At 29.2% G+C, this 27,230-nt stretch overlaps 1 protein-coding gene across 1 annotated transcript in view; it reads left to right on the top strand.

Moving 5' to 3' along the window:
* The window catches only part of LOC107449487 (nephrin), an 89,766-nt gene extending 63,487 nt beyond the window's left edge, over positions 1 to 26,279 (top strand). Inside the window, exons 4-12 of the mRNA XM_071183835.1 lie at positions 1,619 to 1,909; positions 9,042 to 9,373; positions 12,538 to 12,619; positions 14,636 to 14,923; positions 18,481 to 18,780; positions 22,820 to 22,951; positions 24,530 to 24,557; positions 25,249 to 25,340; positions 26,146 to 26,279. Of these exons, the coding sequence (XP_071039936.1) occupies positions 1,619 to 1,909; positions 9,042 to 9,373; positions 12,538 to 12,619; positions 14,636 to 14,923; positions 18,481 to 18,780; positions 22,820 to 22,951; positions 24,530 to 24,557; positions 25,249 to 25,340; positions 26,146 to 26,246 (1,646 nt within the window). The 3' untranslated portion in view covers positions 26,247 to 26,279. The remainder of the gene's footprint in view (positions 1 to 1,618; positions 1,910 to 9,041; positions 9,374 to 12,537; positions 12,620 to 14,635; positions 14,924 to 18,480; positions 18,781 to 22,819; positions 22,952 to 24,529; positions 24,558 to 25,248; positions 25,341 to 26,145) is intronic.
* Positions 26,280 to 27,230: the final 951 nt, after the last annotated feature.

Raw genomic sequence — 27,230 nt, 5'->3', positions numbered from 1 at the left:
GAGAAATGAATTGACTTTGTCCATACACCTAAATAATATTTGAAAGCTCAGTTTATTAATGGTTGAATACATTTTTCCTCTTGGTATGTATAAAAATTTGTATTAGAAATGCTTCCTTTTTTAAGAATAGACATCAAAATGAAACTAGTTTTCACATTTTATGAAGGAAAAAAGCTTAAAAAAGCAATATAAGTTCTTTAAATTTGCTGACTTTGCAGAAACAGGAAAGAGGCAGTCATCAAATAAAAAAAGATTTGCCTTTTTTAAGATCAAGAGAAAATACAGAGGAAAATGATTTGATTTTTTTTTTAAACTTCATAACTGCTTTTTTATATCTTTCATTAAAATAATATAATAAATTAATTGGAATTTATTTGTATTCTTTGAATAATTTTTTTTATCACGTTTTTAGGACTGTTGAAATCAAAAATCAATAAGTAACAATATTTTGTTTAACTTGAAAGAAGAGCATATTTAGCAATATTTGCTTAGTAAAAATATATACTTAATAACACTTAATGAACTTCAAACTAATATGATATTTTATGAAAGTATGAAATCTGCGCAATCTGACAGTAATACATGAATGGTTAAAAAAAATTTATTTGAAAGCAGGATGGTTGTGATTGAATCAAATTAACTTTTATTATCGGCTACTGGTGTTGTGTTCCCAAGATAAAAACTTTGATGGGAATAAAAGTATTACAAATCATTTTGAATCATGAAATTCCTCCTTTAACTGTTAAAGGGTGAAATTTTATGGTTCGAAATGATTTTTAATACTTTTATTTAGGATTATAATGTATGAACTTCTATCAAGTGAAGAACATCTATCAAGTGAATCAGAGAATGAAGGTTTGCTTTAAATCTTTTAAGTAGATAAGTGCAAATATTAAGCTTGGTGTTACTGCCTTTTTTTCTCCTTTATTGTTTAAGTTGTAAAAATATATTTCTTGAAAAACGTAAGAAAAATTCAAGAATTTTTTGCTATTTCATTTTTACGGTATTGTACAGAATATAAATTAATATTCGAAACTGAGTGGTAAATAATTTATATCAAATGTTTTGTTTTTGACTAGTATAACAATCCCAATTATTTTTATGCCCTTTTTTTAGAGAAATTGTCAATGATATTTTTAATATTTTGGTATCTAAATTGATCTAATATCAGATTTGTATCTGATTACTTACTTGTATCTGATTACTCACTTTTATTTATTATTATGTAATTCGTTTTGAAAACTGTTAACACATCTTATTTATCCCATTAATAATTCAATAGAAATATTTAAAAAAAAAATGCCATGATTTATTGTAGGAATCGTACTCTGACCAAGATGTAACAGCACTGTTTATTCATTTTGCAATTTAATTTTGTCTAAAAAATTGTTCTACATATCTTAATTAGTTTAAGCCATCAGTATGCAAGACATATTGGCAATAGAAACCGAAAATCGGTAATTTTCTCACTCCTGTAATTTAAAGAACAAGATTCTAGTAATTCAAAATCTCAATCTGATCATGACTTAATAGCACTGCCCTATTTACTTTATTGCACTGTAATAAGACTTACCATATTTATTCCTTCCTTAAATCATGTATATTTCATATATTACAGTTGCACCACTAGTAAACCTTACTTATGGATCTAACATCAACAAAGGAGGAATCAAAGAAGGTGCGAGATTATCGATGGAGTGTAGCATTTGGGCAAATCCATGGATATTTGAAGTTGCCTGGCAATTCGAAGACAAATCACTAGTACCTAATAAAACTAATGGCATTGTGATAACTAACCAAACATTAGAGCTCCAGAATGTTAAGAGAGAGCATAGAGGGAAATATAGATGCTTCGCTTCCAATACGATAGGCCAAGGTTCAAGCAATTACCTACATCTAAAGGTTCAATGTAAGTTCGTTTTAGATATCAATCCTGCCTTTATCGTATATCCTTTATATAGCTGTTGGAGTATTATTCCTCGGAGAATTATTATTATTATTAGATGTAAGTGTATAATGAAATCTGACTATGATAGTTATGCAGATGTGCTTTAAAAAGTGTTTGTGCATGCGTTTATTTAAAAAGAGTGTTATAATCACATATTCTGAAATTGAGATGTAGAATATTCATTTGGGCGTATAAATATGTGTGGATACTTAAAATTATTAAAACTATTGATACATTGTTAATGTTAAGTGTACTTTGTTGAGTGTTAAGTGTTACATTACATTGCTAAGTGTTACATTATTAGTATAAATTTTACAGGTTGATTTTATGATATTTTTTCCCCTGTTTATGCCTTTTATTTTTCGTGTAAAAAATAAATTAAGCATGTTTTTAGGTTTTTCTTTATTTATTTTTAAATTTTCATATTTCTGCTTAATTTTTATTTTAAATATTATTTTTTAACCTTTTACTCCCTTTTTTAACTGTGGCAGTATTTCTTAAAAACATATGTTAAGTATGTAAATAATTGGGAGATACTAAAAAAATTGTGTTTTTTTTTTAAAATTAAACCGATTATTTCATAAATATTTCTTAAATTATATAAAAAAAATTTTAAAGTTGGGGAAAACAACAAATCATTTTATTTTTATTTTTTACTATTAGTCAAGGACGTGACTGCAATTCTGCTGAAAAGCTTAAGTAGGAAGAATTTTTTTCTCCAGAAATACCTCACAGAATATAGATAGAGGTATTTAAAAGTATTCTAGACTTGGGGGGACATTCATCACCAGGTACATTTTTCAGTTATGACATTATCAATGATGACAGATTTTTAATACAGAACTGCTGCTGTCTATGTTCCTATTTGATCGATGTCTCAAAAAATTAGTTAGTATACCCTAATTTCTATTTATAAGTTAAAAAATAGTGCGAAGGATATCGAAAAATATCGCGACTCTGCTCCCCATGACACATAAAAAGCATTCACAGTTGTCTAAAAGTTTATTACAAACTGCTTTTTAGACTTAAAATTCCAAATAATATCGTTTTAATAAAAAACGAAATCTAGAAAAAAACAATTTTTTAACATAATATCCAATTAGATTAAATATTTAATGTTATCATTTCTTATTAACTCGGATGTAGTCATTTTATTAATTTATTAATCATTTATATATTAATTTATTTAAAATAATTAATAAATATCAATTTAATTAAAATAATTTATAAATATCATTAATAAATATCATTTAATAAATACCATTAATAAATTTTATTTATATATTAATTTATTTAAGAATTAAAAGAATGTTATAAATATTTGGTTATTAAATGCTTATTGTTTTAATTTATGTGTTAAAGTTGGTTGTATACGAGGGGAAAAACTATATAGGAAGTCAAAGGAAAATTGGTGGAAACTATGTTTATATTGTGAGTGAAATCAATAATTGAAGAATAGTACTTAGAATTAACCTTTTTATGTTTAAGAAGATATTTCAACCTCAATAAAATATTTCCTTAGCTTATAAAAAAGTGGATGTAAATCAGAATATAAAGCTGCCCAATTGGAGATACTCTTTTGAAAATTAGCAAAATTTGTAAGATCGGGATATTTTTTGTGCTTTTTCATAACACTGCGACAACTCAGAAATATGATTCATTCAGATAGAAAAAGTATATGTGAATTGCATCTGCTAGATAAATTGCTGAAGCTTCAGTTCGTATTTCCTCTGTCGTATTGAATCAAAAAACAGCGATTGCTTTTTTTTTCTTTTTTTACATCTGGGAATCATGCGATTACAAACATCCCCTGGAGTAGAAAAAATATACAACAAGCATATAAAGAACAAGCATATTGTCAATCAGTAAGACGATAACTTATCATTTCTTTGATCAGTTCAATTAATAAGTTGATAAAACTATTGCACTAAACTTATAACAATTAGATTGGGCAAGGTTGAGCGTATTAAGTAAAACAGTTTTGCCTGATTACATTATCGCTGCATGATATCAAATATATTCTGGGAAATATTAGAAAACAGTGCTTTTATCGAAAATTTGATTATTCTCAAATAGCATTTTAAAGGGTCGGAATAGCCTGGTTGGAAGGGCACTGGGCCTATGTCCAAGAAGACGTGGGTTTGTTCATTGTCGGCTAAAAACTCCCCGTGTAGTAAATGGTGACAGGTGCTCGTTAAATCTATCGAGTCACAATGCCCTCCATGTTCCTATAACAAATCATGCCCCTGCGGTACTGATCCATGAGTTTCCTTGTCTTCTGGCTTGGGTTCAAAATTACAAAGCAGCGGAGTGGAACAGTAGTCGTAAACCCAAAATTGGGTCGGCTGTTCAACGTCGGTTATAAAATTATAAAATAAAAATGAGCCTTTTAAGAGACTGAAAGCTTAGATGCAAGGATAATCGCAATGTTTAAATATATTTTGCAACAGTTACCCATTTAATATGCTACCTAATCCTTTACACAGTCTGGTGACAAAAGAAACGGATTCTCACGCAATAGAGAACGACGTCTACGCCTATAATTATAAAACTAAGAGTTTGTGCGTGTGTGTATCTTTTATCCGGAACCTTTTTTTCTATCCTTCTGAGACTTGGACAGTTGTTGAAAGAGCAATTTTAGCCTCAGATCCTAGAAATCCTTCAAATATTTCAATTAAATCGTTCAAGATGGACATTTATAAAATAGAATATTTTCATTGGCTTAGAGATAGCTCTGAAGTATGATTGAAACTTTCAGACGATTTTCAAAATAGAGACAGTGATGTCTCGGCTGCCCTCCATGACTAACAGTCAAGAAGACAGTCATGTTATCCACATGGTCTTAAGGGATCGTACAGCTACGTCACGAAACCTCAGTCAACAAATGGGGTCATTCGAAAGACAACAAGCGTCTGCACGAACAGTTTGACGACGTTTGCAGCAGCATGGACTGTCAGCACGTCGACCATGGCTTCGGCTACCCTTGCCACTGCATCAGAGACAGGAGCGCCTCCAATGGTGTGATCAATGACGAACCTGGATGCAGGGATATCGGGACGTCATCTTTTCAAACGAATCCAGGTTCGGTATACACTATCATGATGGCCGTATCAGTCTTTGGCGACAACTACCATTTTCAGCTTGCATTCGGCATCGCCATTCTGGCCCATCACCTGGAGTAATGGTATGGGGTACCATGGGATACACGTCTAGATCACCTCTTGTTTGCATTGCCTGCACTTTGAACAGGAGCCGTTACATTTCGGACGTGTTAGCGCCAGTTGCTCTGCCTTATCTTCGAATCCTCCAGAACGCTACGTTTCGGCAGGACAAGGCACGACCACGTGTTGACCACATTGTCCTGACCCTCCTTGACACAGAGCATGTTCGCCCGTTGCCCTTCCCAGCACGTTCTCTTGTTCTCTCACCAATTGAAAACGTCTGGTAAATAGCTGCCGAACGATTGACACGCCCCCACTCATCAGTCACTACTGTCGATGAATTGGGAAGCTGCCTGGAATGCTATTCCTGTCCATGATGTCAAATCTTTGTTCGACTCGATACCCAGGAGAATAATTGATTCTATTTCTGCCAGGGGAGGCAGCTCTGAATATTGATTCCTCAGGATCTATACATCCAAATATCCTGAAATTTTAATAACTTGTTTTTCCAACTATAATGTATATGCCCAATAAATATCATTCTGTTATTGGCATTCCTTCGTGGTGTAGCAATTTTAATGGCCAGTAGTGAAGTAAACTGCACTAAAATGCGAAATGAATGGGGAAATGGTAATAACTCATTTAGAAGAAAAGTAAAAGGATCACTATACTATTATTTTTGTCAATGAAGTTTGAATAATTTTGGTAATAGTTACTCATTAAAACATGAGCTACTAATATAAAAAAAATACGGAAAAGAAAAATTATTGGAAAAATGATATTAATTCGTTCAAGAGGAAAATAAAATATGACATAATATTTTTGACACCAATGGTGCTTTGTTAATTTTGGTAATCGGCACTTTAGGTACTATGGTAATTGTTGCAATTTAACTCAATACCAAATATACAAATGTACAAACAGTTAGTATAATCCGTACCTAATAAAACAATATTAATGCTCTGCTGTTTTCATACGGATAATGCGAAGAGAAATGTCTTACCGGTCTTTGAAAGTCAAGAAGTACCAAAGAAAATCGCTTAATCGTGATAAATTTTAATCATAACGACAAAAACGATATTATGTAAATACAGTAAATCGTTACTTTTATGGAATGAATTGCTAAAAACGTGCATTACTTTATCTAGTAACGTAAAGCCATCAACAAGAGCATGAATAAATTTAAAATGTGAGATTATTTTTGTTTTAAAAAGAGTTGTTAGTTGGTTGTTAGTAGTCGATAGTTGATAAAAGTCTTTCAGTTTTGTCCATGATTTCGTAGTGTTGTTCTGTACTGAAATATGGAAAGTTTGTATCTTTTTCTCATTTCTCAGGGATTGGTTATCAAGCCAGTGTTAAATATAATTGAGTTTATTAATGATCTGTATTTTAATGCACTGATATTTGCCTTACAAGTAATAGTCTATAAAAAGGATCTGGTTGTTAAAAAATATCATTTTTTTCAATCTTTATTTTTTTTTATCAAAATTAATTCGAATTTATGTGTGATAAACAGTTTAAAAACACTAAAATTGTTTAGCATTTGTAATCCAAGGTGATTAGAATCATGGGATGATTTTGGCAAGTCCTAAATACTGGTATCAATGTCATCAAAGTTATACATAGTAATTAGAGCACACTTACTCAATATTTAAGCAAATCGATCAATTATAAGCATAAATATATGAAGTTTTTTGATCGAACGACTGTCATCTTTGATGGAGTCATAGCTAGAAAATGTACCAGGTGGTGAATGTCCAACTAAGCCTAAAATATTTTCTGAGACACCGGCTAAACATTTCTGAAAAAGTTAACTCAACTCGTAATTTTCCGCAGAAGTTCAGTATGATCCAGGACTACGTAGAAACAAAGAAAAAAAATGCATCAATGTACTGTACTTCGAGAACTTTCGCCAAGGTATATTTTTTCAGAGCATCCATGCCCCAGCTGTTGGAAAAAGGTCAAAAATGAGTGATTCCTAATTGCTCCAATATTGTTTTTCTTCTTTTATCGTTGTGTGCTTTCGAAAAGAAGGAAAAATGAATGAAATGAGTTTTGCTTTAAAGACTGCATTACTGAGGTACTAATTAGTATAGCTCAAAACTTCGAAATACCTACAGCAATACGTGATTCTAAAAGAATAAAAGATTACATCAAAATAAAGAAAAAAAACTAGGTAAAAAGTGTGCTAAACTACTTAATCGAAATTTTTGTAGAAAATCTGGACCACTCAAAGTCAATTTAACTCCATGCATACTTCACCCTTACTATTATACATTCATCAATTCTGTAACTGTTTGTAAAATTATTATAAAATATTTTTTCTCAAAAATTTAAAATTCATTTAACTTAAAGGATTACTTAGAGAAAAATAATTATTATTGGTGATTTTATTTTATTACTTATTTTAATAATATTTAAAATAGTCTCAATTAATTTACTCGTCGATTTCGATTATTCTTCATAGTATGAAAAAATATTATTATTCAATTTAAGGAAAACGTATTTTATTTGAGATGATATTTAGAGAAAAAAAATTGCCTAAATCGCATCGCCTCTGATTACAGAAGAAATATTGTATACAGAACACTCTAGCTGTTAAATTAGGAAGCTTTTTTGACATTAAGATCCATTTCGAAGACAAAAGACACTGTTTACTTGTGTTAAGTTCTTATTTGTATTAATCGTCATAGTAATAATACAGTAAGGTACAAATTTTTCAATACATTATGTCTAATTATTAACAACATATTCTGTTATGATCTACTATTTTCTTCGTTAGCTGACTGTTGTTTGAGGCTTGGAATAAAACTTTTTTAAAATGTTGTGTAAGTGCCTAAACCGTACCTCGAGTGCTGTCCTAAATCATATAGGTATGTTTTCGGAACAAAGTATCAATCTCAACTTTTGAACAGGTTGATTTTCAATTCCTTTTTACTGTACGACACATAAACTGTCAAAAAGGGGCTTTGACAAGGGGATGAACTTTCTCGTATTACTGAATTTCTCATCTTGTTAGTGAAACTTATTATTCCATTAAATATTACTTAAATATTCCATTACATCAATTTTTAATTAAACTGCGTCCTTGACAGCAGAAAAGCTCAATCTATGCATGATTCAATCGGAAGGAAACCATTTCAGTAAATTCAAACATATTTAATATCCTTATGATAAATTTTATTCTCCCTGTTTAATGAAAATTGAATAAAAAACATCTAACTAATAAGTGATATGCCCTCTGGTTAGCTAAATATTGATCAAGTAATTATTGATTAGCAGCATCATTTGACAGACCGATCTTCCCCTGTACCTTCTGTCTTGAAGTCTTCTATTTGACTAATTTCTTCATTTCTAAAACCAAAGAAGAAATTATGTTTCAGATTCCAAAAAAAAGTAGTATTACCAAGCAGCACTTATAAATCTCATGCTTGTACGTTGTAGTGCATCATGTTCAATTTACATTTTATAGGATTATAATCCTGTCACTATGATTTTAACAGATCAAAAATTTCACTGTGTTGTGCTTTACATGGTTTACTTAGCTACTTAAGAATAAATATTCTAAATTTTTGAGGTTGATGCGATATCGGGACAAAGTGCTACGTTTATGCAAACAGGTATGTTAAATGGTACCACTGGCAGACCTTGCAAAAACATTTTTTTTTAGTACTTATTGCTCAAATAGTTACAAAAAATAATGTAAGTAGCTTAACAGTGGTATAATATTGTTAAAATATTTCAAATATAATTATAACTGATAAAAATATAAATCTTAAAAGTAGTAAAGTTTAGACACCTTCCTATAATTATTATTCATTTGTGTGCAAGCAATGAAAACTATTATCGTATATGAAAACTTTGATTGGATTCGACTATTATCGGAGTGTAAATTTAGTAAACTGAATAAATTTTGGATGTTTTTTTTTCAGTTACACCTGTTTGCAACCATCGTTCAGCAAAAATTTACGGTATAACTCCACTGGAAACTGCTAATGTTACTTGCGATATTGATGCAAGTCCTCGTGAAGTGTCTTATAAATGGTCTTTTAATAGTTCTGGTGAAATAAAAATTCTTCAAAATTGGACAATGAATGCGTCTAAGAAACATTTTATTTTCTCACATCAAAGAATGTCTGGATATGGTACATTGCTGTGTTGGACAAAAAATTCAATAGGTCATCAAAAAGAACCATGCACTANATCCTCAGGAGTTAGAAAAAATATACAACAAGCATATAAAGAACAAGCATATTGTCAATCAGTAAGACGATAACTTATCATTTCTTTGATCAGTTCAATTAATAAGTTGATAAAATTATTGCACTAAACTTTTAACTTCAAACTTTTAGATTGGGCACGGTTGAGCGTATTAAGTAAAAACAGTTTTGCCTGATTGCATTATCACTGCATGATATCAAATATATTCTGGGAAATATTAGAAAACACTGCTTTTATCGAAAATTTTATTACTCTCAAATAGCTTTTTAAAGGTCCGGAATAGCCTGGTTGGGAGGGCGCTGGGCTCATGTCCAAGAGGACGTGAGTTTGTTCCCCGTCGGCTAAAAACTCCCCGTGTAGTAAATGGTGACTGGTGTTAAGTCTGTCGAGTCACAATGCCCTCCATGTTCCCATGACAAATCATACCCCTGGGGTACTGATCCATGAGTTTCCTTGTCTTCTGGCTTGGGTTCAAAATTACAGGGCTGCGGAGTTGAACATTAGTAGTCGTAAACCCAAAATTGGGTCGGCTGTTCAACGACGGTTGTAAAATTATAAAATAAAAGTGAGCTTTTTAAGAAACTGAAAGCTTAGATGCAAGGATAATCGCAATGTTTAAATATATTTTGCAACATTTACCCATTTAATATGCTACCTAATCCTTTACACAGTTTGGTGACAAAAGAAACGGATTCTCAAGCAATAGAGACAGACGTCTACGTCCATAATTATAAAACTAAGAGTTTGTGCGTGTGTGTATCTTTTATCCAGAACCGTTTTTTCTATCTTTCTAAGACTTGGACAGTTGTTGAAAGAGCAATTTTAGCCTCAGATTCTGGAAATCCTTCAAAAATTTCAATTAAATCGTTCAGGATGGACATTTATAAAATAGAATATTTTCAATGGCTTAGAGATAGCGCTAAAGTATGATTGAAACTGCAGACGATTTTCAAAATAGAGACAGTGATGTCTCGGCTGCCCCCCATCACTAACAGTCGAGAAGACAGGCATGTTATCCACATGGCCTTAAGGGATCGTACAGCTACGTCACGAAACCTGAGTCAACAAATGGGGTCATTCGAAAGACAACAAGCGTCAGCACAAACAGTTTAACGACGTTTGCAGCAGCATGGACTGTCTGCACGCCTACCATGGCTTCGGGTACCCTTGACGCTGCATCACAGACAGGAGTGCCTCCAATGGTGTGATCAACGACGAACCTGGATGCAGGGATATCATGACGTCATCTTTTCAAACAAATCCAGGTTCTGTTTACACTGTCATGATGGCCACATGAGTATTTGGCGACATAGTGGAGAACTACCATTTTCAGCTTGCATTCGGCACCGCCATACTGACCTACGTTACCTGGAGTAACGGTATGGGGTACCACTGGATACACGTCTAAATCACCTCTTATTTACATTGACTACACTTTGAACATCAGCCGGTACATTTCGGATGTGTTAGCGCCTGTTGCTCTGCCTTATCTTCGAGGCCTCCAGAACGCTACGTTTCAGCAGGACAATGCACGACCTCGTGTTGCCCGCACTGTCCTGAACTTCCTTGACACAAAACACGTTCGCCTGTTGCCCTGGCCAGCACGTTCTCCAGATGTCTCACCAATTGAAAACGTCTGGTAAAAGGTTGTCGAACGACTGGCACGCCGTCACTCGTCAGTTACTACGTTCGATGAATTGGAGCATAATGTTGAAGCTGCTGGAATGCTGTTCCTTTCCATGCTATCAAATCTTTGTTCGACTCGATACCCAGGAGAACAATGGATGTTATTTCTGCCAGGGGAGGCAGCTATGAATATTAATTCTTCAGCATCTATACATCCAAATATCCTGAAATTTTAATCACTTGTTTTTCCAACTATAATGTATGTGTCCAATAAATATCATTCTGTTACTTGCATTCCTACGTGGTGTAGCAATTTTAATGGCCAGTAGCATAGTAAACTGCACTAAAATGCAAAATGAATGGGGAAATGGTAATAACTCATTTAGAAGAAAAGTAAAAAAAAATCGCTATACTATTATTTTTGCCAATGAAGTTTGAATAATGTTGGCAATAGTTACTCATTAAAACATAAGCTACTAATATAAACAAAGTGCGGAAAAGAAAAATTACTGGAAAAATGGCATTAATTCGTTCAGGAGGAAAATAAAATATGACATAATATTATTGACACCAATGGTGCTTAGTTAATTTTGGTAATCGGCACTTTAGGTATTATGGTAATTGGTGCAATTTAACTCAATACCAAATATACCAATATACAAACAGTTAGTATAATTTGTACCTAATAAAACAACATTAATGCTCTGGTGTTTTCATGTAGATAATGTGAAAAGAAGTGTCTTATTGGCCTTTGAAAATGATAAGTACCGAAGAAAATCGCTTAATCGTGATAAATTTTAACCATAACGAACTGAACTCGACAAAAACGAAATTATTGTAAACAGAGTAAATCGTTACTTTTATGGAATGGATTACTATAAACGTGCATTGCTTTATCTGTAAAGCCATCAACAAGGGCATGAATAAATTTAAAATTTGGGATTAGTTTTGTTTAAAAAAGTTGTTAGTTGGTTGTTAGTAGTTGATAGTTGGTAAAAGTCTTTCAGATTTGTTCACGATTTCGTATTGTTGTTCTGTACTGATTTACGGACAGTTTATAGTTTTTTCAAATTACTCAGGGAATGGTTATTAAGCCACTGTTAAATATAATTGAATGTGTTAATGATCTGCATTTTAATGCACTGATTATTACCTTACAAGTAATAGTTTATATAAAGGATCTGGTTGTTAAAAAATATCCTTTTTTCCAATATTTATTTTTTTTAATTAAAATTAATGGGAATCTTCGTGTGAAATGCAATTGAAAAACACTAAATTCGTTTAGCATTTATAATCCAAGGTGATTAGAATCATGTGATGTTTTTGGCAAGTCCTAAATGTTGCTATCAATGTCATCGTAGTTATACATAGTAATTAGAGCACACTGACCCAATATTTAAGCAAATCGATCAATTATAAGTATAAATATTAGAAGTTTTTTGATCGAACAACTGTCATATTTGATGGAGTCATAGCTATAAAATGTACCAGGTGGTGAATGTCCAACCAAGCCCAAAATATTTTCCGAGACACCAGCTAAACATTTCTAAAAAAGTTTACTCAACTCATATTTTTCCGCAGAAGTTCAGTATGATCCAGGACTACGTAGAAACAAAGAAAAAAAAAACCATCAATGTACTGTACTTCGAGAACTTTCGTCAAGGTATATTTTTTTAGAGCATACATGCCCCAGCTGTTAGAAGAAGGTCAAAAATGAATGATTCCTAATTGTTCCAATATTGTTTTTTTTTCTTTTATCGTTGTGTGCTTTCGAAAAGAAGGAAAAATCAATGAAATGAGTTTTGTTTTAAAGACTGTATTACTGAGGAACTAATTAGTATTGCTCAAAACTTCGAAATACCTACAGCAATACGTGATCCTAAAAGAAAAAAAGATTACATCAAAATAAAGAAAAAAAACTAGATAAAAAGTGTACTAAACTACTTAGTCGAAATTTTTGTAGAAAATCTGGACAACTCAAAACCAATTTATCTCCATGTGTACTTCACCCTTACTATTATACATTCATCAATTCTGTAACGATTTGTAAAATTATTATAAAATATTTTTTCTCAAAAATTTAAAATTCATTTAACTTAAAGGATTACTTAGAGAAAAATAATTATTATTGGTGATTTTATTTTATTACTTATTTTAATAATATTTAAAATAGTCTCAATTAATTTACTCGTCGATTTCGATTATTCTTCATAGTATGAAAAAATATTATTATTCAATTTAAGGAAAACGTATTTTATTTGAGATGATATTTAGAGAAAAAAAATTGCCTAAATCGCATCGCCTCTGATTACAGAAGAAATATTGTATACAGAACACTCTAGCTGTTAAATTAGGAAGCTTTTTTGACATTAAGATCCATTTCGAAGACAAAAGACACTGTTTACTTGTGTTAAGTTCTTATTTGTATTAATCGTCATAGTAATAATACAGTAAGGTACAAATTTTTCAATACATTATGTCTAATTATTAACAACATATTCTGTTATGATCTACTATTTTCTTCGTTAGCTGACTGTTGTTTGAGGCTTGGAATAAAACTTTTTTAAAATGTTGTGTAAGTGCCTAAACCGTACCTCGAGTGCTGTCCTAAATCATATAGGTATGTTTTCGGAACAAAGTATCAATCTCAACTTTTGAACAGGTTGATTTTCAATTCCTTTTTACTGTACGACACATAAACTGTCAAAAAGGGGCTTTGACAAGGGGATGAACTTTCTCGTATTACTGAATTTCTCATCTTGTTAGTGAAACTTATTATTCCATTAAATATTACTTAAATATTCCATTACATCAATTTTTAATTAAACTGCGTCCTTGACAGCAGAAAAGCTCAATCTATGCATGATTCAATCGGAAGGAAACCATTTCAGTAAATTCAAACATATTTAATATCCTTATGATAAATTTTATTCTCCCTGTTTAATGAAAATTGAATAAAAAACATCTAACTAATAAGTGATATGCCCTCTGGTTAGCTAAATATTGATCAAGTAATTATTGATTAGCAGCATCATTTGACAGACCGATCTTCCCCTGTACCTTCTGTCTTGAAGTCTTCTATTTGACTAATTTCTTCATTTCTAAAACCAAAGAAGAAATTATGTTTCAGATTCCAAAAAAAAGTAGTATTACCAAGCAGCACTTATAAATCTCATGCTTGTACGTTGTAGTGCATCATGTTCAATTTACATTTTATAGGATTATAATCCTGTCACTATGATTTTAACAGATCAAAAATTTCACTGTGTTGTGCTTTACATGGTTTACTTAGCTACTTAAGAATAAATATTCTAAATTTTTGAGGTTGATGCGATATCGGGACAAAGTGCTACGTTTATGCAAACAGGTATGTTAAATGGTACCACTGGCAGACCTTGCAAAAACATTTTTTTTTAGTACTTATTGCTCAAATAGTTACAAAAAATAATGTAAGTAGCTTAACAGTGGTATAATATTGTTAAAATATTTCAAATATAATTATAACTGATAAAAATATAAATCTTAAAAGTAGTAAAGTTTAGACACCTTCCTATAATTATTATTCATTTGTGTGCAAGCAATGAAAACTATTATCGTATATGAAAACTTTGATTGGATTCGACTATTATCGGAGTGTAAATTTAGTAAACTGAATAAATTTTGGATGTTTTTTTTTCAGTTACACCTGTTTGCAACCATCGTTCAGCAAAAATTTACGGTATAACTCCACTGGAAACTGCTAATGTTACTTGCGATATTGATGCAAGTCCTCGTGAAGTGTCTTATAAATGGTCTTTTAATAGTTCTGGTGAAATAAAAATTCTTCAAAATTGGACAATGAATGCGTCTAAGAAACATTTTATTTTCTCACATCAAAGAATGTCTGGATATGGTACATTGCTGTGTTGGACAAAAAATTCAATAGGTCATCAAAAAGAACCATGCACTATAAAAATAGTTCCCGCTGGTATGTATTTTATTTATAACTATGTATCATATCTAATATTTGTAAAAGAGGAGTTCTTTTTATTAACAAGAAAAGTTATCTATGTAAAAACTCTTTCTATGTTCCAGAAAGAAACAATATCATTAAAAGTTTCTTTTAAATTCGGATGTTGTATGCCCTCTAATAACTATAGTTTATAATCATTTAATAGGCCATCAAAAGGAACCTTGTACTATAAAAATAGTACCCCTCTGGTATGTATTTTATTTATAACTATGTATCATACCTAATATTTGTAAAAGAGGAGTTCTTTTTATTAACCTGAAAAGTTATCTACGTAAAAACTGTTTCTAAGTTCTGGAAAGAAATATGTCATCAAAAATTTCTTTTAAATTCGGAAGTTGTATGCCCTCTAATAACAATAGTTTATAATCATTAAAAATGTTAATTTTAAAAAAAAGGAAATTAAACATATTCAGTGTGTTAAAGTTGTTTTGAAAGCGATATCTAAGAGAATGGTCGATGATTATTTTTATTATTATATTTAAGCTGAAAAAATCTATTTAAATATAAAATCAGAAATGTGAGATTAGTGCACTCGATTATTATTTGAGATAATATTTTTATTCTAACGGAAACTTACAAGGAAATTTAATGATCATTTTGGCGCCTGTAAGCCGCACCCAAGTCATAATGATGAGCAAATTATTTTTCTTACTGTGAAAATGTAGGTTTTTTAAATTGCTTATAAATTATTCATGTTTCCTAATAAAATTCTTTTTAGTAAACATTATTTATTAAATATAATAGAGCATTGGAAAATTTCAAGGGCTTTTTTCCATCAATATGATGCCTTCAATTTATTCTTTGTATTAGCTTCAAAATTAAGAAAATTTTTAAAGCCGAACAAAATCTTTTGAATTGGTAGAAAATAAACTCGATTAATTTTGAAGACATTAGAATGTTTTCTTTTGAAAGTAAACTTTTTCATTTAATAAAAAAACCTTGACTAAAATGAAATGTTTTTTTTTAATTAAAGAAAATAATTCTGTTTCAGCAACAACAAAAAAAAATAAAAAAATATATAGTAAAGTAATTTGGTGAAAATATTAGATAGAGTAGGGATTTTGGAAGATAACAGAATCTGGACACGGAGAAAAAAATCTGGTAAAATTTATGGTAATGACATTTGTGGAAAAAAATTCTAGTAAAATCAAAATAAGCAGTAACTAAATCATTCATTTGGTAATATTTCTTTTCCCATGGCTGCAGTTTAATGAAAAATCCTGTTTTCAAAGTTATAATTCTTATTAACACTCATTTAGTAAAATATACAAAAGTGGAAATTAATTTTTCCAAATAAATGATTTCGTATGCCGTGATCTAAGTATCAAGACTAAATTACTTAATTTATCAGACATTATAAATCCATTTTCTCCCATTACCATTCATTATCATTATCAAAATCATTGCCAAAGTGTTTCGGTAAAAATTATCAAGCATTTTGGAAACACGATAAATTGTACCATAATTATGGCAATTTCAACCATATTTTTCTCACTGTAGAGTATGTAAAGAATGTAAAGTAGAGTAAACATTTTTGAATCATTGATTGATCCAATAGAATAATTACATCATTTGAATAATATTAGCGTTATTTTGCTATATACATTAATGCGTGTTGTACTAGAACGTGAAGTTCCGACTATTAAATCAAAAGTTATTAAGGGTGACACGTTCTTTTTACTTTACGCTCTGTAAATGCTCCCAATAGTTTTGTCAGTAAATGGTTTAAAATCTGGACCTCGTAATGTTAATTTTGGTTTTTAAATATTTCGCCATATATCTCGACAAATTGTTTAGCAAATTAAAAAATTTTGTCACCCACCAATATAAAATTTATTTATACCGAGATATTTCCATACAAAATATGATTTTAAGTGCACATTTATTATTTTTTATAATTTTGTTTAATAATAGTCAAAAAAATTTTGATTTATTAGGTCTACGATTTATTGTCATCATTTTAAATAGTATAATTATAAATGGTGAAATACAAAATATTAGCGAAATCGGAAGAATCAATTTTGAGAAATCGAATTTTGAAAAAGTCGTATTTTTAAAAATCAATTTCTCAGGAACTATTCGACCGATTTTGGTCAAATTTTGTGTTTTGTCATGTAAAAATACATTTTTCTAAATTATGTAAAAAGTTATATACTTTATAATTCAATGTTTTCGACTATTATAAAATAAACTATTAAAAAATAGCGAATACTTACTTAAAGATGCTTTTGTATAGAATTATCTATGGCTAAATAAATGTTATAATTGTTTGCAAAATTTTTCGAATTAGCTTTAAAAATTTTCGAGGTATAGCGAAATACACAAAAAGTAAAATTAACATGAAGGGGTTCAAACTTTGAACCGGTATCTTGACCAAACTATTGGGATCATATTTCGCAGATTTCGGCTACTCCCCATATTTTGGTCAAATATCCGAGTTGGAAACGGTATGTTTATTCAGATAAAATACGTTTCTGTGCTTGATTTCGTTACTTTAAATATCGTCTGCACTAATAAATTAGCATAGTTAAAGTCTCCTCTTCAAACCATTAAGGATGAAAACTAGAATATGAGGATCCGATTATTCGATAAAAAGTTATTAAGGGTGGTCTGCTTTTATTTTACACACTGTACATTAATAAACATAATGTGTATAAATGGAACGGAATTCATGTAAATTTAAGATTTGTTGTTATGTTGGTTGTTAATGTTGCACATTTATAGCAGATCGTTTTAATAAAATAATTTCATAAGAGCAAAATTAATCTGCCTCTGTACGAAAATGGAAGAAAAACGCTTATATTTCATATGAATTAAGTTGATGTTGCCTTAGTTTACTTTCCCGGTTTTAATGGGATAAAGTTTAGCTTGAAATGTATTGCAAAAATTTCTTGTGAAATTTTAAATTTAGAACTGCACGAATAAATTATGTTGAAAGCGTTTGAGTTTGCATTTGTAAAATGCCCCATTTAGATGGAGAAACGTTTCTCTTAATTTCATCTATGTACTAGGTAGTCAAAACTCTTATTTTCGATATTAATGATGCCTCAAATTCTGAAATACATATTTTATGTAATTCAAATTAGTTTGTTACAACACAAAAAGGTATTATTACGTTCCATAAAATAATTGTATATGTTTCATAGATATTTATGTACTCTTTTTTTCTGCTTCTGGAGAATCTCAAATTTTTTAATTTATATTTTAGAACGAAAAAAAAATTTCCTCTAAAATATTTTTATTAATGTTAATATCTTTATAATATTAACATTAATATTTTATTAATGTATAATATTTCTATTAATGTTAAACTATTTGAGGAAATTTAATTTATTTTTTAAATATCTGTAATTGGCAAATTAAATTCTCTGGAAATAAAGTTACAAAAATATGGACTACAAGCATTCACGGAACTTTTCAACTAAAATAATACTAATACTTTCATTGGATAAGACAGCCAATAACTTGTTTTCTCGTATAAGTATAATGAGTATTTCCTTTCTTTATTTAAGGGGAACCAGAGCCACCGCACGATTGCACTATAATTAATCAAACTAGCTCATCTCTCACCATTGATTGTGAGGCTGGTTATAATGGGAGTCTTCAACAATCATTTCATTTGGAAGCTTATGACTCTATTGCCGAACACATTACCGCAAACCTTACAAAACTGGAAAAGCCAAGTTTCCATGTGGATGGATTAATTCCAGGGACTTCCTACGTCTTAGTCATTTATTCATCAAATATAAAAGGAAAAAGTAATTCAGTAGCTCTTGTAGCTTCAACTGCATTACCAGCTGAAAAAAGAACAGGTAAAAATTCTTTATTATTTGCTTGGTAATTTATTACATTATTATTTTAATTAGTTTCATTTTAGTATTAGCCTAATTTTTATTAATTATTTTTTAAATTTATTTTATTTTATTTTTTTAAATTTTTTGTTATTGTTTTATATTTCAAGAGGATGCAGATTAGATATGATTTAAAAAAGTTAAAATAAACATATATAAAAAAAAATCAAAAAATAAAATTGTACTACACTTTACGCAAATATCCCAAAGTATGTTTTATCGTTTTATACTTTAGGATATACTTTGCGAAGGATATTAAAAAGGATATTAAAATTATGTCTATTTGAATAAGTAAAAAAGTATAAAATTGTTTTGGGAAAAACATGAAGATAAATGGACACAGAAGAGACGCTCTAGTTTAATTCATCTTTTGAGGTCTCTATATCTTTTTCGGCATATTTGAAAATCATTTTTAAAAAAAACTGCTTTTAATATAATGAAATGCCTTGTTTACTCAAGTTAGCTTAAAATTAATGTGAAAAAAATTATTTTGTTTCGTTCACATTTATGAATTTTATTATTAATTTAAGCACAATCATTATGATTGAAATAAATCTAATCTATTTCTATTTAACAAAAAATAAAATATTATAATTTCTTAAGAAAATTTTCTGAGCTAGGCTCAAGTGCTGCGGTAATTCGAGAAGGAGAACTTAATAACTTGGTAATGAGTTTTTATTGATTGGTTTATATTTTTTTTTATTATTATTTTTAATGACAATTATTTGAAGATAAATGAAATATATAAGCATTTGAATAAAAATTGGCAACGATATTAAGTTGAAATTTAAAGCAAAGCTGACTATAATTGGAAATGCAACCCATGAATATATTTCTATTAACTATATACTTTCTTTCACTTTCATTTGAATTAATTCGAATTTGCGAGATTTGAAAACAGGTGCAATTTAAATTAAATTAAAAAAATGCTACGAGAATAAGAAGTAATTTCATTTCAGTTTATTTTTTCAAAGTAATTTCTTTTAAAACTAATTTATTTTCAAATAAAAACTAATTCATTTACAAATACCAATTGTGCTTAAGAATATTTTAATAAATTTGAGCTCAAGAGCAAATTTCATTAAATCAGTAACATTCAACTGAACAGGTAGAAGAAATAAATCATTCGGCTTCTATTCTTAAATATATATACATATATATATATATATATTTNAAAGTATTTTTTTTGAATGAATTTATTAAAAGTGTTTAATTTTCTGCAAATATATATGAAAAATATATATATATATATATATATTAAAATTATTACTTCCAAGGGAATATCTGTCAGGTAAACAAGTTCCAAAAGCGTAAACACACTTTAAATAGTGATTTTATATTGGCCAGTTTTATACACGTTTCAGTTTATATTGGCCAGTTTTATACACGTTTCAGTGGGATATTTTACACTATTAGCTAATTGGTGTAAATTTAGAACTGTTGTGAAAAATCCCACTCATCATAAGCATAATTCTACAATTATACTTGTAGCAATTGCACTTTACAATGTGTTATTATATATGAGGGTTTCCTTTCTTGAGTTTATATCGTAAAATATAATTCAGACCCAATATGAAAAACACCACACTTGTAACTAATATCCTACCATTATATTTGTAATAGTTACAATTTAAATATTTTCAGGTATAAGGACTTATAGATATTTTCAGTGCGAATAAAATCTAGACGTACGTATAAGCTTATTTACATTAATTTAGACACAACGTGTCTAAATTTACGCTAAGTTTTGTCATGTATATTTATGGTTAATTCTCTCTATATTTATTCTTCTTATATTTATGGTATCTAAACACTCTATTTATGGTTAAAAATTTTTAAAAATAAATACAATGGATTTATTTTAACTTACGCACTTATCTTATTATTAATTTAAACATGCTTGGAGCTAATGTATTGTATAATTCAGATAATATTTAAATCAAATTTCATAGATAATTTAGATAGGTAGCATTAGAAACTGTTTTTTATTTAAATTTATTAAATTTTGATAATATATAAATTAACGAAATATATCAAGATATATATCAAATTCAATATAAATTATTTATCAAATTCATGCATAAACAGAATTACTTCCTAGCTGGAAGGAAGAAATGTTATTTGGCCCCTTTTTTTCTCAAATCGTAAAAGCAACTAGAAGAAAATTTACAGTTCATTATTTAGAATAGTTTCCCGAAAAAAATTATTAAATGAAATGTCTCTGAAAAACTATAACAAATCTATTAATTAATATCAGTAATACAATTATTTTATTCATTTAAATTTAAACATAAATTGTGTGCGGTTAAAAGTTTAGGTATAGTTTCATGAATAAGATGAAAATAAATATTTTATGTGTTATTTAATGAAAATAAAATAAAGAGACACGCTTGTCACAAAACACATTCTTTGAAAAAACTTTCTTAAATGATAGTATTTAAGTCTTTATGACATTGTGATAACTGGAAAAAGCTGTTTGTAAACAATAAAATCTATATTTTCGTGGATAATTATGTAACACTTTCGTAAATAACGCAGTAAAATATAATTATTTTAATATTATTTTGATAACATTAATAAAGGTCCGCAGTTTTTTTTGTAGAAGGTTAATGGTTTGTTTCCTAGATGTAATTATCTCTTCTATTATATTTCGCTCTGTTCGCATACTATACTTAGTCAAATAGTAATATTTTGTGCTCTCAGCTTAATAAAGATGTTTAAGTAAATTTTTTAAAGGGTTATGCATATTTTTTTTTCTGTCTGTATCTCTTAAATAGTTTATTCAGTACACTGTGATTTTACTTTGGGAAAAGTAAGATCTATTTTTCATCTGTAAGAACGAATATAACATTTAAAATGAAATATTAATTTTAAAAGAGTTTCAATTCCTTTTTTTAAAAAAAAAATAATTCTGATCATTTTAAACAATAATTATGATCATTTTTCCACCCATTAAATCTGCATTATAATTATTTAAATAAATTATTTTATAACAAGCATGACTTTACTGAAGAATGATTAATAGCTCGATGTGCAGTGTGCGAAATAAAAAACGATCCACCCTGAACAACTTTTGATGTAATGATCGAATCTTCACTTTCTAGGACTGAATCCTAAAGGTTTGAAGGGATGACTTCAAATATGCTAATTAGTTAGTGCAGGCGATATTTTAAGTTCAGAAATCAGACACAAATAATAATTCCCAAATAAAAAAGTTTCATTTTTGTCGACTGATTCAGACCCAAAAGTATAGGGGGCCAGAAATTTGTTCACATTTATATTCAATATTGCAAAACTGATTTATTTTACATCCCTAGAGGTGGCTTGAAATCTATCCAACTTCAGATCATTAGGTACCAGCTTGTATAAGAAGTAAAGACAGTCTGTGCGCAATGCTGACCACATAGCCGCAATCATGATATTGCTCATGATATAGTGCAGCCTATATCTCAATGGCTCTTGGCCTACAAAAGTTTATAACAGGAAAGCTTTACTTTTATTTCATTTGATTTTTTTTTTACTTTACAGTGTCTATCACTATGGATTATAACTTTCAAAGGCCTAAAGAATTTTAGGATACTTTCTAAAATGCTTTACTGATTATGTATATTCTATTAAAAGATTACTAGTAGATTTCATATTTAATTCCAAAAAAATTCATATTTAATTCCAAAAAAAGTCTAAAAACATTATGTTAAAAATAATATGTAGGGAAAAGAAAGGAAAAAAAATTGGTAGCAGAATGTCATATTTTAAAAGATTTACTATACTATTTTTCTCAAAAAAAATCGTTAAACCTTGTAATTTTTACAATATTTGCAATAAACGGAAATCTATAGCTCTTTATCACAACTGTTATATTCTTTAATAATAAAACAATGTATTCCAAATAAACTGTACATGCATAATCCTGATGAAGAAATAGTTCTTTGTTAGAGTTGTTTCTGAAACTTAATGAAGAAACTTCTTAGTTTAAAGGAATAAATTGCATTTCTTTTAGCTAAAGACGACAACGCATCGCTAAGCTCATTCATTTGGATTCTGATTGGAGTTCTAACAATTGTTATAGTTTCAGTTCTTGTAGCAATCATTCTAATTAGGATTCACGTGCAGAAAGGAGTTTCTAACAAAGGTAAATTATAATACGCAATTTTTTTATAAGAACATACCATTATTCAAATTACCAGTGAAAATAAATGCTTATTTCAATATATTTTTAAAATTGATTTTAAATTATGAAATTTGTTCCATTACGCTCATATAAAACTTTTTTAAGCTGAAATGCATCAATCTTTAATACTAAAGGATCTGTATGGTTCTTCGAAAGATAGATAACTAGAAATTATAATTTTATGTGGGATGAATGCGAATAGATTATTAAGAAATTAAGAAATTAATAGGAAATTAAGAAATTAATAGCATACATGTATGATTTTAAAATTTTTTCGACAAATATATTAATTAATTTTGCGTGCTATGCCCGAGAAATAATTACGGAATTGCATTATTAGACATTTGCTAAAATGTTTATGATAGTTACATTATGTTTTTTTATTTCGTTATTAGTCAATTTAATGTCTTGATCTTGAACTTTTTATGATCTTTAAATCGTTTTTTTATGCTCTAAACTGCTAGCAATTTCTTTGAAGAGTCCCAATGATTTCAAATCCCAACGTTGACTCCCTTCCTTCAACAAATGAAGAGTTTCCAGTGTCTTACACTCCCCAATTGGTGCCCCTGGACTATCGGAAAAGGAAACTCTCATTCACGCCGAGATGGAAATTTCACAGAGATGCATTGCACAAAATAGTCTCACGATAGATGGCACTTCCAGATAAACCAATTAACTCACATTCCACTTTTCATTTTGCGAAACACAACTCAATCATAGCTTAACTCCATTGTACATTACCCAACGAAAAGCCTATCCTAAGCCTAACATAACTCCTACGTCTAGTGAAATTTCATTCTTACTGTTTCTTAACCATATCATTTGCTAACTGCTTGAAAATTGTAAAAGTAAGAAATGCTCTTAGCCGTATTCCTTATGGTTAATTAAATAAATATACTGCAGCTGAGTATTTTACCGTAATTTTAGAATAAAAATTCTTACAGTGTAGAATTACGAATACTAAAAATATTTTCTTTTTTATGCATTCTAAGCAATGTTATTTTTTTTCTTTTGGATAATACAACAGGAAATACAGTTTTTAGAGTTTTGATAATAGCATGAAAACATAGTTCAAATTTGTACTTTCACTGCCGAAACTATAAATCTCTTTCATAAATTCTCAAAAAGTTCTTTTTTTTTTTTTTGCTGTTACAAAATGTTGTGCTAATGAGCAAATAGCAAGTATTCTGACAGAAAACTTTCGCAAAAATTTAATATTGATAAATACAGAAATAAAAGAGTCTCTTCGAATTGTGATATTATAAGTAAAGAATAGTACCACTTAAAATAGCTCAGTAAATTAGTTGTTTTCGACTTGAAACATTGCTTCATCCTTAAGAAATTTTCTGAAAAAAGATACGTAATACATACGTGGCTGTCTTTTTTTTCGCAGTTAGCAATCATTTTGTTTCACCATGCATATCAAACAATGCTCAACTCAAGGGTTTAAAATTTATCCGTAAAACGTTTTATTTTTCGACCAATTTTTTGACTTTTTGATTGATTTCATATTTAAATATGGTTCTTTTACATTTTTAGAACCAGTGATAGCAGAATCAACATCAGAGTAAGTGCAGATTATTTTTCTAAATTGTTATCACTTAATTTTTTAGGCATTATAATCGTATGGCTTCATTTCGTTTCAATTATTGGCGGTTTTTTTATTCATATAAATTCAAGAGAATGAAAATACAAAAAGATTCATATAATTATATTAAATAGATTGCAAAATGATTGTATTAAATGAATTATAAATTCAAATTGCAGACAATTTTATATGCTAGTATATTTCATTACGAAACTAAAATGTATTTTTAATCTCTAACTTTGCTGGTCTTTACTTATTGCTTACATTATTTTCTAAAATTAAGTAAGAAAAGTACTTTTTAGTAACTGTTATTATACGTTAGGAATTTTCAACACTTTTTTATTCCAAAAAAAATAATTAATTTATTCAGTTTTTGATATCTCATAAAAATGAATTTTTTTATAGGATCGTTACCGGATCATTTTGTTTTAAAAATGTTTGAATAAAATTTTTTAATGAAGAATTGGTAGATTTATTTTAAATACCAAATATTGTGTTCATATGCTTGCTTTATTTTATTATTTTGAACCATTTAATTTTAAAATCATTTTTCAATATTGTCTTTATACAATATCAATTACGAAAGCAAAGATACAAATTATTCTATTTGATTTTTTTTTTAGATTTATTAAATTCTTCGATTTAAGTGTTCATGAATTTTTTTTTGCAGTTGTGAAATTACAAAGAAAGAATTAGAAGACAGTCAAGAAAGCAATAGCGAGAAAGGTCCCGATATAATTCCACTGTCAATTGAAACAGATGGTAATTTTCAAATTTCGAGTCATTAAATCCAACCTTTACCTTGTTTATTAATTATCACTTTTTATATTAAAAGGGAAGTCAGTAGGGCATATACCAATAATGCTAAACTCACCTTTTTCGATGTACCTTTTCTAAACATGATATTGCTTCAGTTTTTAACCACATAATATTTATATAAACATGTTTACACAGTTACAACTGCTTATACATATCTTCCAAATTGCCAAATACATATATTCCAAATCGCCAAAAACTTATGAATTTCAAATTTTCGTTTCTTGCATACATAACTTTTGCTCTAACTCCTCGACTTGAAATCCTGAACTCTGTTTGCTTGCTGCTCCACCGTGGATTTAATCCTGCTATAGTTGGTTTAGCTCTTGCTAAACTTACTAGACCCAAGTTTCCCTAAACTTCTAATCTGATTTATAGTGGACCATATTCCCCATACTTGGCTACAACATTGCTCATATCCTCTGTCGTTCAATTTTAAATATAACAGACACGTTAAGAAAATCAAAGAACCTATCCATCAAAGATACTATCGGTAATAAAATTCACCGGTACATTTACCGCATACCTTGCCAAAGCACTTTTGGCGTACTTGGCATGTTAATGGCTTATCTAGGTGTTACGTAGGGGTACATATACATATCACGTTATATGTTTCCATAAAACAAAAAAGAGTAAATTTTAAAACAGTTCATAATGTTTTTTAAAGATGATAATTATTACTTCTCTTATGAGTTTAAGCAGAAGAAGGATTTTTATGATTTTTTTTTCCTTAAAACATTTTATTTTTCAGTATTTTACACCAGTCGAATCTCAGAAGAATCAATTTACCATAAGAAGGATTCTCCCTCTCCGAAATATATTCGTGAGAAATACACAGATACAGTGCTGTAAAGATGAAGTCCCGGCGTAAAAGTTGAATTGAAAGTCCTCTCAGTGCATTAAGCATGGTAGGTAGTTTAAAAGTGTATATAATTATAAAAAATGCAAGACAANCTTCGAAAGAGAGATGACTAAAAATTATAATTTTATGTGGTATGAATGTGAATAGATTATAAGGAAATTAAGAAATTAATAGCATACCTGTAAGATTTTAAAAGTTTTTCGACAAATATATTAATTAATTTTGTGTGTTATGCCCGAGAAATAATTACGGAATCGCATTATTAGACATTTGCTAAAATGTTTATGATAGTTACATTATTTTTTTTTATTTTGTTATTAGTCAATTTAATGTCTTGATCTTAAACTTTTTATGATCTTTGAATCTTTTTTTTATGTTCTAAATTGCTAGAAATTTCTTTGAAGAATCCCAATGGTTTCAAATCCCAACGTTGACACCACTTCCATTCCTTCAACAAATGAAGAGTTTCCAGTGTCTTACACTCCCCAATTGGTGCCCCTGAACTATCGGAAAAGGAAATTCTCATTCACACACAGATGGAAATTTCACAGAGATGCATTGTACAAAATAGTCTCACGATGGATGGCACTACCAGAAAAACTAATTAACTCACATTCCAATTTTCATTTTGAAAAACACAACTCAATCATAACTTAACTCCAATGTACATTACCCAACGAAAAGCCTATGCTAAGCCTAACATAACTCCAACGTCTAGTGAAGTTTCATTCTTACTGTTTCTTAACCATATCATTTGCTAACTGTTTGAAAATTGTGAAAGCAATAAATGTTTAATTAAATAAATATACTGCAGCTGAGTATTTTACCGTAATTTTAGAATAAAAATTCTTACAGTGCAGAATTACTAATACTAAAAATCTTTTCTTTTTTGTGCTTTCTAAGAAATGTAATTTTTTTTCTTTCGGATAATGCAACAAGAAATACAGTTTTTACATTTTTTGATAATAGCATGA

This window comes from Parasteatoda tepidariorum, chromosome 7 (genome assembly GCF_043381705.1).
Source record: "Parasteatoda tepidariorum isolate YZ-2023 chromosome 7, CAS_Ptep_4.0, whole genome shotgun sequence".
NCBI lineage: Eukaryota > Metazoa > Arthropoda > Arachnida > Araneae > Theridiidae > Parasteatoda > Parasteatoda tepidariorum.
This window is presented reverse-complemented; position numbering and strand designations above follow the sequence as displayed.